At 43.1% G+C, this 15371-nt stretch overlaps 1 protein-coding gene across 1 annotated transcript; it reads left to right on the forward strand.

Annotated features, from left to right (window-relative positions):
• The first annotated feature begins 6124 nt into the window (after positions 1 to 6124).
• Positions 6125 to 8533, forward strand: LOC132262133 (fez family zinc finger protein erm). The gene is made up of 3 exons (XM_059761277.1): positions 6125 to 6191; positions 6861 to 7616; positions 7673 to 8533. Exons 1-3 carry the CDS (start codon positions 6180 to 6182, stop codon positions 8246 to 8248), a joined length of 1344 nt encoding a protein of 447 aa, XP_059617260.1. The 5' UTR covers positions 6125 to 6179; the 3' UTR covers positions 8249 to 8533.
• Positions 8534 to 15371: the final 6838 nt, after the last annotated feature.

Here is a 15371-nt window from a genome sequence, read left to right on the forward strand (position 1 = left end):
TGGGGGAAGTGAGTAAATATTTACATGGAAAAATAGCAACTGCCGGCAACAATAAATCATTGAAAAATATGTGAATTGGGCGGAGTCTGTGCGGAAGAGCACAGGGTGGCCACTGAGTGTGTGCGATGGCAGAAAGTGGGGTGCGCCACGGTCCCAAAATGGCAAACCTCATTTTGTGATATTGTGGACTCGTTCTAGCGCTGCGACATGGCGCACAATACTGAGCAAAGAGTGGACCATTTGAGCGGTGGTGAAAATTTAGCTGAAAGCCCAGCGCGTGAGCGAGACGCCGTGATGGCGCGCGCTTTAGCGTGAGCGGGACGTGGCGCGGCACGACGGAGAAATTTTCGCAAAGCGCGCGGACTAGGATATAATATATCGAAATGTCAGTGGCAGGATATGCCGCGTGAGTGTTGGTGGGAAAATGTATTATTTATCCCAGCATTTATTCACATACACACGAGCGCGATCTCAGTGGAGATTGTTGTCGATGAGCAACGCAGCGATGATTTCAAAACTACCTTTGAGCGTTTTGTAAATTGTGCCACTTCTTTGCTGGCGTCCTGATGGCTTTTTTGCGCCGCGACACAAATTCGTCATTTCGTGCTCGATGTGCTGTGCCCAGAGACTCATTTTGAGAGCCGCGTGACTGTGCAATTTGTGCGTTATCCCACGCAACTGAATCACGAACCCTGCGTGATTATTTAAATCACAAAGTGAATAAAATTTTCCGCCTTCATTTGGAATCATCAAATCATCAGAAGAAACCCCAACTGAGTGACAATGATCGAGGGATTTCCAGCGCAACACAACGAATTCCGCCTGTGAAGAAGGTAAGGACACTTCCGACGGTGTCGCAAGAAAAGACCACTCGAGTTGCTCTTCTCATTTGCGTCCCTTTTGTGTGATGGCGAAAGTGGAAATGCACCGCTAAAGTGTTCTTTTTCTCTATCGTGTGTGCAGAAAATTCATCAGACAAATAGCCTATGGCAATTTTTCTCTCAAGAACACTCACTGAGTCTGGCTATTCTGGGGATTTTTGAGGACAGAGAAACGTGATTTTTACCCAGAAAAGGGACAGAAGTTGCAATTTGTCCTTCTGCATTGAGGGCAATTAAAGCCAGTGTCGTGATATTTTTATAATTGTGGCTTTCAGAAATGAGAAGAAGTCGTTTCGAAAGGTTTCCTGCACAAGAATTTGCTGTGATATCTTAGAATTCAGCTTCTCCGGGAGAAATTCTACAATTATTTAACAAATTTATTGTACTCGCGTGCAAGTGAAATACACTTTGAGACTTCAATTTAGTAGATTTGGCATTAAATTCACAAATTGTTTTGCTATTTATTCTCAAATTGAATTTAAAATGTTGATGTACACAAATAAAATCATTGCAAAATTGGGAAATGCAACTGTGAAGGATAAACATACCCAGGAAAATGCTCATTTCGTATGCAAAAGCAATTTCCTCAAGCTGTGGAAATTGGCCAAAAAGTCTGCCAGAGAGAGAGTGCTTTTCGCGTGAGAAGCACATTGAAAAGTTTCCGCTATGGTGGCAAATATCATGTTGGCGAAACGAACAACCATTGTCTGCTGGGTTTATCACATGAATTTCAACTCCATTCCTTCTGATGCTCGTTATTTTCATATGTTGTACAAAACAAGAGCAACAACACTGATTTGTTCTTTTTACCCCACCGAAAAAAACACTCATTGTTCATGGCAGCCAAATTGATTTATACACTGTATGTGCATTTTTCCCATCGAGTTCTGGCGCGTCTGAATCAAAAGGTACAACGCCATGGACGAGAGGGTGAGCCTCACAGTTTATCCTCTCGAGGGACAGCTGTGATTTTCCAAATAATAACCCATCACGACTCTTTATATAACATTCAAGGCACAATAATACACCATGTAGAATCTTATCGCCCAATTTTCCCTCTCTCGCCCATCGAAGGCTCGATATGTGAAGCATTTTGTATCGAAAATTCATGGGTGAGACTTGGGGTGAGACTGTTATAAAATGGAAAACACACAGATTGAGGGCCAAACCCTCCTCTTTTGATTGTTACACATTGAAAATGGATGTAACATGAGCCCATGAAGCACGCCCAATTTCGACTTTTTATCCCAAATGACCAACTTTTCTCCTATTCGACACCGGAAACAGAGGGAGCGTGGCCGCCCCGGAGAAAAGGCACCAAATGCGACACTTTCAATCAAAACAGTCACTTTTCACTTACTCTATTTGATATTCATTAATTAAATATCTTCAAAAGTGATTGACCATATTGGCATCACATTTACAAAATAATCTATTTTCTCATGTTAATCGCTCACCTCTTAATTAAAGCAGCAGCAAAACTATCCTCAGTTTATTTCCACATAATCAGTTTTGAGAGTTTTACTTTGCTGATTAGGTATTTAAATTTTAAAATCCATTTTGTTTAATTCTAAGCATGTTAGGAGAAGTTTTTCAATAAAAAGTTTTTCGACCACATTTTGATTTGCATTTTCAACAGAATTTTGAGTTGGAAATGGTTTATTTGGGGTAGAATATAGGAAAATCAAAGAAAATGTCTGAGACACTTATCTTACAAACCAAGAGTGCTATGCTTAAATCACACATTGAAATATAAGAAACAATAAGAACAATTCAATAACGCATTTCGCTGAATCTCTTCCGTGCTATGCATAAGGAAGGAGAAATCCGTCTCCTTGAACTCCCTCAAGTTCAAGAGGCTTCTTCTGGCTGAAGAACGCACAGCCAAGACATTGACATTAATTGTGTGTGATCACAATTAAAAAAAAAGTGATTTGGCACGAGCCAAAACGACTGAAATGAATGCTTCCGAACGAGCACAATTGATATGGAGTGAAAGAAAAACCGCCACCGTTACGTTGAGACGCAAAGGGAGGTGGAGAGGAAATTGAACACGCGTCCTATTTGCAATTTAAAAACACACACTTCCTGTATATTCATGCAGTTGGCAATTGCTCGCTCGGGATCGTAATCTTGACACTCCTGTGCAATTTTACCTGGGATTTTTTATCCGGACTTCCATTCCCCCGAAGAAGGAATCTCAGGGGAGGGCGCGCTTCTTGTCTCGCAATCACAATGCGAATTGGAGAGTTGAACGACAATCTGAGCCGCGACAGCTGAATTTTTCAACCCCGTGCAAGAAGCACTATAATTGATGTGGACAAGAAGCAGAAGGAGTTCAAACAATGCAATTTTTTACTCAGTAAGATTTCTTCATCATGTAATTACCAACATTGGTCGAGTCGAGTTCCTCTCGTCTTGCAGATTTTCCTATTCCTTTATTGAAATGCGGAGAAAGTCTTCCTGAAAGTATATGGTATGAATAAGTTTTACCTTTGATTTCTATTTGCTTTTGATCCCGCTGAGGATCTTCAGTGGAGTAATCTTCAATGTCCGTCGCATTGTTGTATTTGCTGTGCTGTTTGGTCGCATGAACTCATAATAAGGCAATTCAGTGAAATTCACCTCGCATGTCAGCTGGGGAGGAAGAGGCCACACAGTGGCAAAAAATGGGAGTATAAAGTGAATCGATGTGGGCAGAAAATCCGTTTATACTTGTGAGAAATGTTAAGAAATGGAACATCATAACAGAGAGCGGTAATTTATTGGGACAGAAGACGGACCAAAGTGAATTGTATCCACCCAAAACATGCCTAATCCTCTGCGGTAATCTCTTAAACCTTTGATCCTCGACCATTTAGACTATTTGGCATGTCTTCAGCTTCTGCTTTCGAGGGGCGAAGAGAAAAAGAGAGAGAGTCCTCTTTGTATTTGTCTACCTATTATATTTTCATGCAATACTTTGGCTTCAAAGAATAGCGATTTTTGCCTGTTTATTGCAATTTTACGTGCACACGAAATATGATTTACTGCAAATGGAAATTTTTGATATATTTCCCATCAAACGCCGCACACGCTTCCCACTAAGAAGCATCGACTTATCAACTACCGATGGCGTGTTGAGTATTTAAAAGTGTGGTATAACAATGGAGATCGAATAATTGAAAAATATTTATAATCTTATCCAGAGCACGCGTCCTCAAGGGGGATTTGTGCCACCCTCAAAATGTTTGCTGGTGACACGAAAAGCGTCACCATAATTGTTACACATCGCGAGATTATGGAATTCTGGGGCGCTCAAGTGAAATAACACCCCTTTTTCTTGGCATCGGGGATTTAACACACCACACACACGCCCTTCGCCAACCGCAGAGTAATCAAATGGAAATTTCATGCTCCAATTATTCCGTCGCAGAAAAATCCAATTGTCCATCGACTTCTCACGCGACGCACTTTATGTTGCCATTCGAAGTGTCATGGGCAAAGCATTTAATTTTCCATTGACTGCCAGCATCGCACCAAAATCACTCAGTGTGTCATCAATTGGCATGTCAGCAATTTGTCACATTTCCCACCCACTCAGAGAATTCGCCCTGGAGGATTAAGTAAATTGTGGTCTCTGCAGAAGACATGAAATGCTTCCCAGGCACTGCTGTGCATGCTGATATTAGGAAGTGGGGAATATATAGGCTTTGTGGTCTCCTCGCTTATTAATCTTTCATTGCCGGATGATCAATGGTGTTTTGGGTGAGGGTTTCGAGAGTTGTTTCCTACCAATTGACAATTTTTCTCCTTTGATATCGCGTCTCTGTGAAGCCGACAATTATTATTATTGTGGGAGAATGCGAGGGTAATAATTGCAGATGGCATATTTCTAGAAACGATTTATGTTTAATGAGAATATACCTTCAAGAGGGTGGACAATTTTATTCGCAATGTAAGCGTAATGATTTTCAATGCCTAGGAAAATCTTAAGGGTGAAAATATACTGACAAATAAGTTAATATACGAATATTATTAGGATTTTAAGGGTAAAATATCTTTTTATGTAAAACTCATCAAAATATCAACACAAATGAATTTAACTTTGCTTTTCAATTAACGATTTATTTAATTGCAATTCTTTATTAAGCATTTTATATATTTAGAATTTTTGAGCTATATTCCTCTGTGAAGAAAACACTTGTATATTGTTAATCTATAGCAAATATCCGAATTAATTGATGAAGTATCATCTTCATATCGCTTTCCTCTCAATAATCTCCCTTCTTCCAATCATTCGCAACACTTCTGAGGGAAAACTCTGGCATCCGATCAAATTGGTTCGCCCAGAGGGAGTGAGTTTTTCCCGGGAAACAACCCCTAACAACATGAGTCAAAGGGGAAGATCCCATGATGAGTTGTGACGGGTGAGAAGGTGTTGTCCACGCCACCCTTCGGGCAGATGTCTCGTGCAATTGTTGCTGATTTTCTTGTATTCTCACACGGCAAAGTGCTGGGAAATTGCCAATAAAATAATAGACTGCTACCGCCAATCGACTCAATTGAGCGTGGTTTGAGCACACGGCGCTTGATTGAGTCGCTGGGAGCTCAAATGACTTCATCAATTTCTTATTTCCGGTCACGAACACTCTCAACGGCGCGGGAGAAACTCCGCAAGTCTTCATTGTCCTTATCCGGTTGATCGCTTTTTCATCAATTCTCCACCCTTTCGCCTTCGTGGTACTTTAGAGTGGATATTTTAGCTCTTAATGGCTCTGAATTTCGATTAGAGAAGTGTTTTTGGCGAGTTTCTTGTTCTGAGTAAAAAAAAATATGTTGATGACTGAAGATTCTTGAGAGGATTTTCAATTCTGGCTCACAATAGGGAATTTGCGTGATTTATCATCATATTGAGATCACTTTCTTTTACAGCCCCCAGAGACACTCTGTCTATCGATAAATTATACCGTCGTGATTTCGTGGACTGATAGAGACGTGACATTAACTACTTTTGCGCTCCTGCGGAAAAATCACTTTGGCTGAAGTAAACCTTGAGCTCTTTCGTGCCACTTTGAGCCCTCGCGCCGAAGGGGGTTTCCTTTGCTACCCTCCTCGAAATTCAAGAGTCTCTCTGAGGGGCGTTTCCCGAAATGTAGCCTCACACAGAGCAACAATATGCTCCGAGCGAGGCCCTAATCTTTCCCTCAATGAAAGTAGTTTGCAGTTCCTTCGCAACTATCGAACACACTGTATCTCCAACTCCACCAGTGCATCTCCTCTCAGTTTAGTGCGATATTAGTGGAATTTCCCAAGAATATGGTGTACTTTGTAAGTCAACGGACTTTTTCCTCTGTCGTTCTTATCTCATGAATATGCAAAAGAAGTGTAGAGAAGCCCAGTGGTAGGAAAAAAGGCTTTGTGCAATCGACGGTTTTAATTATTTCTTGTCGTTTGACGTGGAATTTTGGGGGCTGAACCCAATTTGAGTGATTCTGACTGTGAAATAGCGTGATTTCCATACGCGATTGTGGCGGCAAAATCCATCCCATAGAGGATTTCGTCTCGTATTTGATGTCTTTGTTCACTAATCAATCTTACGTGGTGCGCCAGAATATGCTGATTTATTCCTTTTCAAACACCACTCCGGCCCACCGCCCTAAAAAAACCGCCGATATAGGACTTCCCAAAGGCTACAAGAATAGCTCTACTTGCTACCTTTTGTGGTGAAATGGGCGGGTGATACTTTTATTTAAACTAAGGATCATAGCTGAGAGGCTAAATCAACATTCCACACACCCATTCACACTCCAATGCCTTCCATTATGCATTTCAGATCAATTATTCCCGTCCTTTACTGGGAATCCATTCGTTGTTTGTTTTCCCAATGTCTCATTTTGGACCACAAATCATTCTATTCTCTTTTTTTTTTACTCATTCGTGCCGTAACGGAAAAGGGACGTTTTTCATGTGGGCTTTATTGGTCTCTTGTCGTTCTAGAGCCCGCGAGGAATGTACCCGTGCAGCCCACCAGCAACGCCGACAATTCTCAAGAGCCCTCGAATGGAGTCCGCCTCGGCGTGTGACTTGAAGCCAACCCAGAGATCCCCAGGATGCTCCCTCAAGTTCTCCATTGCGAAGATCATGGAGCCCGACAAGGGCACAACACGGAAACCCTCGCCGCCGCTCACGGTGGACTCGACCGAGGGCAGCGACAACGAAAGCAACGGACCTGCCTATGATTCGGCCTTCAAGAAGTACGTGCCCGTTCATCAACTCGTGAGTTCGCGCCACCAAGAGTTGCTGAACCAATATCCCTTGCTTTACTACCCCAACCAACTCATGTGTGCCGCCGCGGCGGCCCAGTACGCCGCCCTGACGCAACACTCTGGCCTGCTCTCGAACGCCACTGCCGACGGGAGTTTCCAGTCTCTGAGCACCTTGGCCGGTTCAACGGTGAACCCCTTCGTGGCAACTAGTCACTCCATGAGGCGCGCTCCTCTTGGAGCGGAGAAGTCTCATCACGCCACGACGGGTCATGCTAAGCACGGACCCAACTTGGGCAGGGACAAAGAGTCTGGGTCGGCGTGCGGCGGTGGTAATGGCGACAGTGCAGCGGCGGGAAAACAGAAGACATTCTCATGCCAAGAGTGCGGGAAGGTTTTCAATGCAATGTACAATCTCACCAGACATATGCCAGTGCACACGGGAGCCAGGCCGTTCGTCTGCAAGATCTGCGGAAAGGGATTTCGACAGGTAGGCGGGAAACATCTCAAGTGAATTATATAATACAGAGGTAATCTCATTGGCAGGCATCAACGCTGTGTCGCCACAAAATCATCCACACGTCGGAGAAGCCTCACAAGTGTCACACGTGCGGCAAGGCCTTCAATCGCTCCTCCACCCTGAACACCCACACGCGCATTCATGCTGGGTACAAGCCCTTCGTGTGCGAGTACTGCGGCAAGGGTTTCCACCAGAAGGGCAACTACAAGAACCACAAGCTCACCCACAGTGGCGATAAGGCGTACAAATGCACTATCTGCAACAAGGCCTTCCACCAGATCTACAACCTCACCTTCCACATGCACACCCACAACGACAAGAAGCCCTTCACTTGCAAGATCTGCGCCAAGGGCTTCTGTCGCAACTTCGATCTCAAGAAGCACATGCGGAAGCTGCACGAGCCCGGATCGGATGGACGAATCGAGCGTGCAGAGAGGCAATCTAGCGACAGTGGCTCCGGCACGGCCAGCAATTGGTCCCTGCCAGCCACATCGGCGGCCAGTTTGCACCACCAATCGACTCTGAGCTATCCTGGAAGTACATTTATGCTGTCCGCGGGCGCTCCGGCCCTCGATGCCCCTTTCATTGCGAAGGTCTTTTGACACAAGTACTACAATCTGCACCAGCAAGCGGGCCTCAAGAACTGCCTGGCCAACAATTAGCGCGTGATGCAAAGTGAATTGTGCAATAAACCGGGACTGGCTTGCGCCGTGGAATCTCTAGGTAATTGACTCTCTGCAGGTTAACCGATTGAGTGTGTAAATATGTTTGTAGATAGTAGCTTTGTGGGCAGATTGTGTGACTCAAGCGATCACACACTCGTGCTGAAAAATCCATCGATAAGGAATTTTATTGTTCGATAAATGATTCTTATATCGTGTCATCATCTGTGAAGAATTTCAACAATAAAGTCACTACAATAGCATATTCCACGTTCTCCCGGAGGTAAATTAGCAAATATACCCTCAACAATCTATTCAGTCAACTTCCTTCGTCTTGCAGCATTGCGTCCCTTCGGGCTCCCATGGTCACGGAAGTGGAACTTTAATCCACATTCAGAGATTATTCAATAGAGTCGGCGAGGGTGAGTGAATGATGTTTCTGAAAAGATGGGATTTCCTCTCCTGGGATTGCCGACCCTGAACAATCGTCGCATTTTCCCCAAATTTTCTGCGGAGGTGTTGATCCAGAAATTATTAAATTCCTCGTGGTATTGTGCCAATGTGAAAATAATTCATGCAAGACGATGAGTGGAAAATCACACCTGCGCGCGCTATCAAATCCCACCCTCAATATCTCTGCATTCATTGGCGAAGGAGGAATTTGCCATGTGAGAGACACTTGAGGGTGAAAATGTCGGGGTGTAAGTGAACAAAAGGGAACTATTTTGCAGGATTATCTCTTCCTTTGTCAAGATTAAGATCACTGAGTACTAAACATGTTCAATGGAACCATTAACCCGAAAAGGAGATGTGAACCAAATGGATGGGCTTAGCGCAAATTAAGCGATTAGGCCTCAAAGTGTGCAAACTCCTCAAGAAACTCCTTTTCTTTGCCCACAGCCTTTCGTCTCGCCGCGGGTGGACGGTAAATTGTACTTAATTAGAAGCTAGTTTGAGAATTCAGCCGAAATGATCCTGTTTCGTACACTTTTCTTGCATACCTGGAGAATTGTGCTGTGCCCTACTTCTCAATCCTTCACGGGGACACTCACTAAATCCACCCTCTCGAGTGTGTCTGTTTTCAGTGATAATTCTTTCGCTTATTAAACACCACCGAGGGTGAACTAAAATGCTCTCTTGCGTGTAACTTTTTTACAGCTCTAATAAATTGGGGTTAATTGTTTCAATCGAGAGTGTGACAAATTGTGTGGGTGACACTCTTCTTCCCCTTCGGCTTATTGCTGGGCTTATGGAACATGTTCTGGGAATTTCCTGCACTTGAGTACACGTCGATGAAGAGGGTAAGTCTAGTGGTTCTCTAGTTACAATTTATCGCTTCTTAGCCACAGATTTTAGCTTTACCAGAAGTACGAATTTACATAATAAGAATTGAAGTCAAATTCTATTTATCCTATACATTTCCTTGACTTTTTTATGCTAGAAATTAGCTTATTAAGAGGAAAAACTCATATGTAATTGTGAATATTGAAGCCTATAAGATGTATATGGTTTATTGAAGAGAAGAAAATTGATGAACGAAAGCGTTTGGTGCTAAATTTTCATTTAGATAACGACCGTAAATTACACTCGAGGGCCATAGGCAGTCGCATAGAAATGTGCAGCGATGTTAGCATGTTACTTGGCGTGGATGGAGAGTGCAGAGAAGGAACTCGGTGCTCCATGAATTGCTATTTGCTTGGAGGGCCCTTCATCTCATCGCTTGGCGATTGAGTGAGCGAGACAGAGTAGCAAATCCAAAATCTGGAGGCTCTGAAGGATGTGATGGATTAAGGCCAAACACAATAATTGGATATCACAGTGGATTTGGATGGGGTGGAGAGGAAACTACAAATTTATGTCAGATTCACTCATCATAGACAACTCCCGACATCATTGACGATGCTCTGTGATCTGGAAAATTGGAGATCTTCACTGATGTTTACCATCTCCGTCAATTTATTCCTTTCATCTCTTTTTGGCGAAATGAGAAAGCCACTTGAGTTTGATTCGGAAAGATGGGATATTTCATCTCTATACCTGATTTATTATCCCTTTTTTCCTGCTCGGGCGGTGCTTTTCTGCTCTCAATGCTATGAACAAATTATGTGAATCATATTCATAAAGCGACGGAGGGAAACTATTGTCATGCGAGGTGTGAATTAGATTCTCTTGCAGAGTTTGTATGCGTGAAGAGTTCAATTCCAGTGAACCGAACTTGATCCTCATTACTTCCGTCACACCGAGCGCATCGCATTGTTTCCTGTGGGAGTTCTTCTCAAGGCAAACACATGCCAATTCGGATCTTAAGCCGTTCGAATAATAGCAATGTGAGATATTGATAACCTAACGTCATACATGATTTCACACTGCAAACACACTAAATCATTCTCTCGTTGACTTCCGAGCGATGTTCATAAATCAATTCCGCCCCTGATGTGAATTTTGCAACACTTCTTACAAATGTTTTCTGCTGCTGTGCAAAGTGAACAAATGCCCGGCGCAGAATTAGATTCAATAAAACCGCAAAAGCGGTCGGTCACGAAGTGTTGATGAAGATATCAAGGCAAGACAAATGGCTCAAGTGTAATTTATGCCGGTTGCGCCGGATAGGCTTTTTCGTTTGCCCATAGAGTGGGTGGCAAGGGTGGACGAGCAATCGATCTTGTTGCACGCGTGTGGCGGTAAATAAATTTCCATCTAAGCAAGAGAGAGAGAGAGAAAGAGTGAAAAACCCATTTGCTGGTCAGGTGTGTTCTCTGGCAATTTGCGCATGAAAACTTTCTGTCCGCTGGGAAACACACATTTAATTTATTCGTCCAAACTGAGGAAGGGAGGCTCACACAGTGATTATCTGATGTCGCCGATTAAAATGTTTGCATGTGCATTTCAGTACAAAATAAACTAGACACGTGCTGTGAGATCGCAATTTACGAGGCCTTTTTTCTTCCTCCGCCCTATTATTTGCCCGTACTTTCCACGCAACTTTTCCCTGTTCAACCGGCTCTAGAATCCTCTTATGTGCTTCTACATTGTCTTTCTGCAAATGGGGTTGAGTGGTGGAGCCTTGAGAATAAACACACACACACACACACACAAATGCACACGAGAAGGGCGCACAGCGTAAGAGAAGTTATTTCTTCGCGTTGGAGCTTTCAATGGTGACAAAGCGGCAGCTTTTCACAGCGATTTTCCACGAGCTGCGGAAAATACCCTTGTTTCAGGGGTGGAAATAGTACGACACGCCTACCTACCCGCTGATTGGAGGGCGGTGTTTGACTTTGGGGGTCGAGAGGCACTTGATTGGATTTTCCCAGTCTGTGGAAATCCATCAGGGGAAATTATGTCGCTCATCATCGCAATAAAATTGTTGCAAAGAATGGCATTAGTAGAGGGATAAGTTCCACATGTGATAAACCATGAAAATCATCCCTCGGGGATGCGAATTTCTCTGTTTTCCCTGGAATTATTAAAAATCATTCCCCGTATATGGAAAAACGTACAGACAACGTCGAGAGAAGTACCTTCCAAACACTCGCTTTGTTGTCGAGTGGATGGTTCTCATGGACACAAAAGGAAAGAAAATATGCGAGAGCTTTTCACATTTTTGTCGCCCCTCTCTTGGGAATCATTCTCGAAAAATTGGTGATGTTTAAATTTGCATCTTCAAGAGACACTCTCTCTTTGCCTTTCCCATCCTTAAATTAATTCACACATATTTTGCACTCGCACTCCAATCAACTGGCGTCCTTTGATGTTCGAAGCGGCAGAAGAGATCTCTTGCCAGATGGCGCCAAGTGGTGAGAAATGTCCTGATGAAATTGCGATAATGATGAGTAGGAAAAACACTAAATAAAGTCACAGGCTTTTTTCCGGAGGGATAAAGGAGAGTGGCATGAAAAAGAACCTCTCATCCAGCGGGTATTTGATCTTTTAATTAAATGTTAACGTGAAATATGAAAATATTAAAGAGACCGCACGCACAGCTAGAGCTCATTAGATTAATGAGCAAGTCTTTTATGGTATTCTCAACTTGTTTACTTCAATAATAACATAAGAATCAACAAAAATTTAAATTTTGAGTTATGTAAAAATTTTCTGAGCTCTTCAACACAAAAAGATACTAAAATTAGCATTGCGATAAACTTTTGAACAAGGAATCGAATTGTTCTGATATTAATAAATGTCCTAAGTTTAGTTTGGTTTTCCATGGTTTTTCTTCATCTCTTCTGCGTAAGTTTTGTGTAAGGAAAAATATTTTACTGGAATTGATGACACTCATTTGCTCACCTCTACAGAAAAGTCTCTGCATTTTTCCGGCTTCATGGACACGGCAAATATGGACGGAAAATTGAGGGTGTCGAGAAAATGATGTGATCGAGACGAGCGTTTACATCCTAATGCTGTTCTCCATGCGTTTATCACTCTCTGTGTGACAACAAACACCCAAAAACGCAATTATTCCGATTGAGAGGGAGATGAATAATGATGGGGAGGCAGAGAGCGGACGTGAATTCGGGGTGACAGCTTGCGGATTGTGGACTTAAATCAACCAGAAATTTATTTGAATGCATAGGGTGGATTACAATTTCCTTCGCAACTCGCGTGTGGATTGAAATGGCAAAATAAACACACCACATTCCCGAAAATGTACTTAGTGGGATAGTTAAAGAAGTGAGTAAACACCCTAATCCACAACCACTTCCCGTCAACAATTAATGCGTCGAGGAGGTATTTTTGCAATTTGATTACATGTCATTGTGTTCTTACATGTCCTCGAGATGAAGAAGTAAAACACTTTGTGCGCATGGAACCCTTTTTGCTGGTCGTTTCTCTGCAGCATTTTATTGGAATTTATGCAGCCCCTCGAATGCTGGATAGAAAATATTTCATATTTTTTCCACGAGTGGCATTCTCGAAGTTGATTCAATTTGACTCCGCGTATTGTCGATTGGGACGTCAAGAGTAAACATTTTACCTTAATGAAATTTCAACGATATTATTTTTTAAAGCCCCTTGAAGAGTTTAATTAATAAACTCTATATTCCACTCCCCACGTGTAGACAAATCGGATTGTCTACAGTTTCCCCAGCTCATGCATGCTATATTAGGACGACACGCTGGCGATGGCAGGTGAGCCTGGGAGAGTGAATAGAGACGGTGTGCAGAATGCGAGAGGAACTCCGAATGAGATGGAAATCCCGAGTGGAAGATATTAAAATGAATTATGAATTTATCATTGCGCAACACACACTAGAATCCCCAGCATGCACTCAATTCGCAAATGAATGTATAATTTCTGCATACTTAAAATCCACTTCACATCCTCGGCAAAATATGGCTCAAGTGGCGGGGATTTTTTTCTCTCCCCCCGGGAAAATTGCCTCCCTCGCGCGTTCCCAAACTTCGAGGCGCAAAATCCACAAGACTCACCCCACAGTTTGTTGGTCTCGGGGTCTTTTGGGAGAAAATAGTTAACATTTATAAATATTTGCTCAGGATAATTGATCTCTCTCTCTCTCTCCCTCAAACCCCGTAGGAATTTTCGGTGGCTAAGCTTTTCAGTCAACTTGTGCCTCTCGAGGGCCTCCTTTCAGGCCAATAAATACCGCCTTTTTTGCCCACGGCTTCCCTCCATCCAAACATGCGCGCTCCATTCGAGCGATGCAATATCAATTCCACATATTTGCAAGCATATGCACTTCGGAATATGAAAGAGAGAGAATCTTCATGCAATTTCCATGGGAATTTCCGTGCGACAGCCTTGAGGTGTTTGGCAGGGAGAACCAGGAGAGGGAAATTGATTTTTCAAGAAACAAGGGTGCACTTATGGGCAGAAATTCATCATGAGATGAAATCCTTATCGCCAGCCACGCCAAATGCCCTCAAAGAGAGGCGCTCACATCATCAAATCGCCGCCCGATAGATTAAGCCTTTATCATTCTGCGGGTGGGTGTGAATGAGGTGTGTGTGACAGCTCATGTCACACTCTCCGGGTGAATCTCTAAATAATGGCCGGGGTTGGGCGAAATTGAAAGACAGACCGAGAGTCACCCCTTGGCTTTTGTGCGGAGTCCCTTGAGCACTTGCCGAGATTCACACTCTGGCCGCACATCCCTCGAGACTCGATAGGGTTTTGCGCCACTTGAAAATCCGTTTCTCCAGAGGAGAAGCGCAAACAAGAGTGGCTGTTCATCGTCGTTCCATTAGTGAGAGCCTCCGGATGGCTTTTGTCATGCCGCTGCCGTGCAAATTCATTCAATCTCCTCTCTGATGCTCTATTTGATTTGATGCCCCCAAAGAGATTTCCACCGCCATTCATGTCCAGTCTTGAACTTTGCGCTCTCCAATCATTCCATCAATGGCCTTCCCTCCCGCCACAACACAGTGTGAATCCCTGTCATTTTCACCCTGCGATTCGACCCCCTCTGCGATGTAATTAGCACAATGTCCAGAGAGTTTCGCCGGGACACGTGGCGGTGTTGTTTTAACTCAACTTCATAAATTCATCCCAAACATGAATAATATCGCAATAATTGCCGTCATAAACGGACACGAGCGACTTTCCCTCCCACGCGTGAGGCGGAAATATTGTCGTGGTGGTTTTCTCCCTCATAATTGGCAACTTCCGAATGTTGACTCTTTTGCCAACACGCGTGAGACAAACTTTTAGCGCCTCAAACACACTTTTTCCGCCCCTCCCGTCGATTCTCTGGGCACAAATGTTTACACACTGGATAATATGAATTAGAAATGTTGAATTTATGACTAGGGATCGTTGCTATTTGATAGACTATGAGGAGTAAATCATTTTTACGAGACACTTTAGTTATTTATACTATTGTTGTCCTTCCTTACAAAGCTGTCACACTACAGAATAAAATGTATATTAAAATAAATTTATTCATGATATCCATTCGCCTTTTTAAAATCCTCAAAGTGTGGATATATTTCTTAATATTTTATTAAGCGGATTGCACACAAATCCGAAATGAAAACTCTTTAGTCAAGAGTATCGCAAAATCCAGTGAACAGCTGTTAAATCCGGCCAATCTAAACTGATTGG

This window comes from Phlebotomus argentipes, unplaced genomic scaffold (genome assembly GCF_947086385.1).
Source record: "Phlebotomus argentipes unplaced genomic scaffold, Phlebotomus argentipes genome assembly contig_15, whole genome shotgun sequence".
NCBI classification, from domain to species: Eukaryota; Metazoa; Arthropoda; class Insecta; order Diptera; family Psychodidae; genus Phlebotomus; species Phlebotomus argentipes.

Coding starts and splice junctions, on each gene's coding strand:
- LOC132262133 (XM_059761277.1), top strand. Junction 7,617..7,672: donor GCGGAAAGGGATTTCGACAG/GTAGGCGGGAAA, acceptor TCTCATTGGCAG/GCATCAACGCTGTGTCGCCA.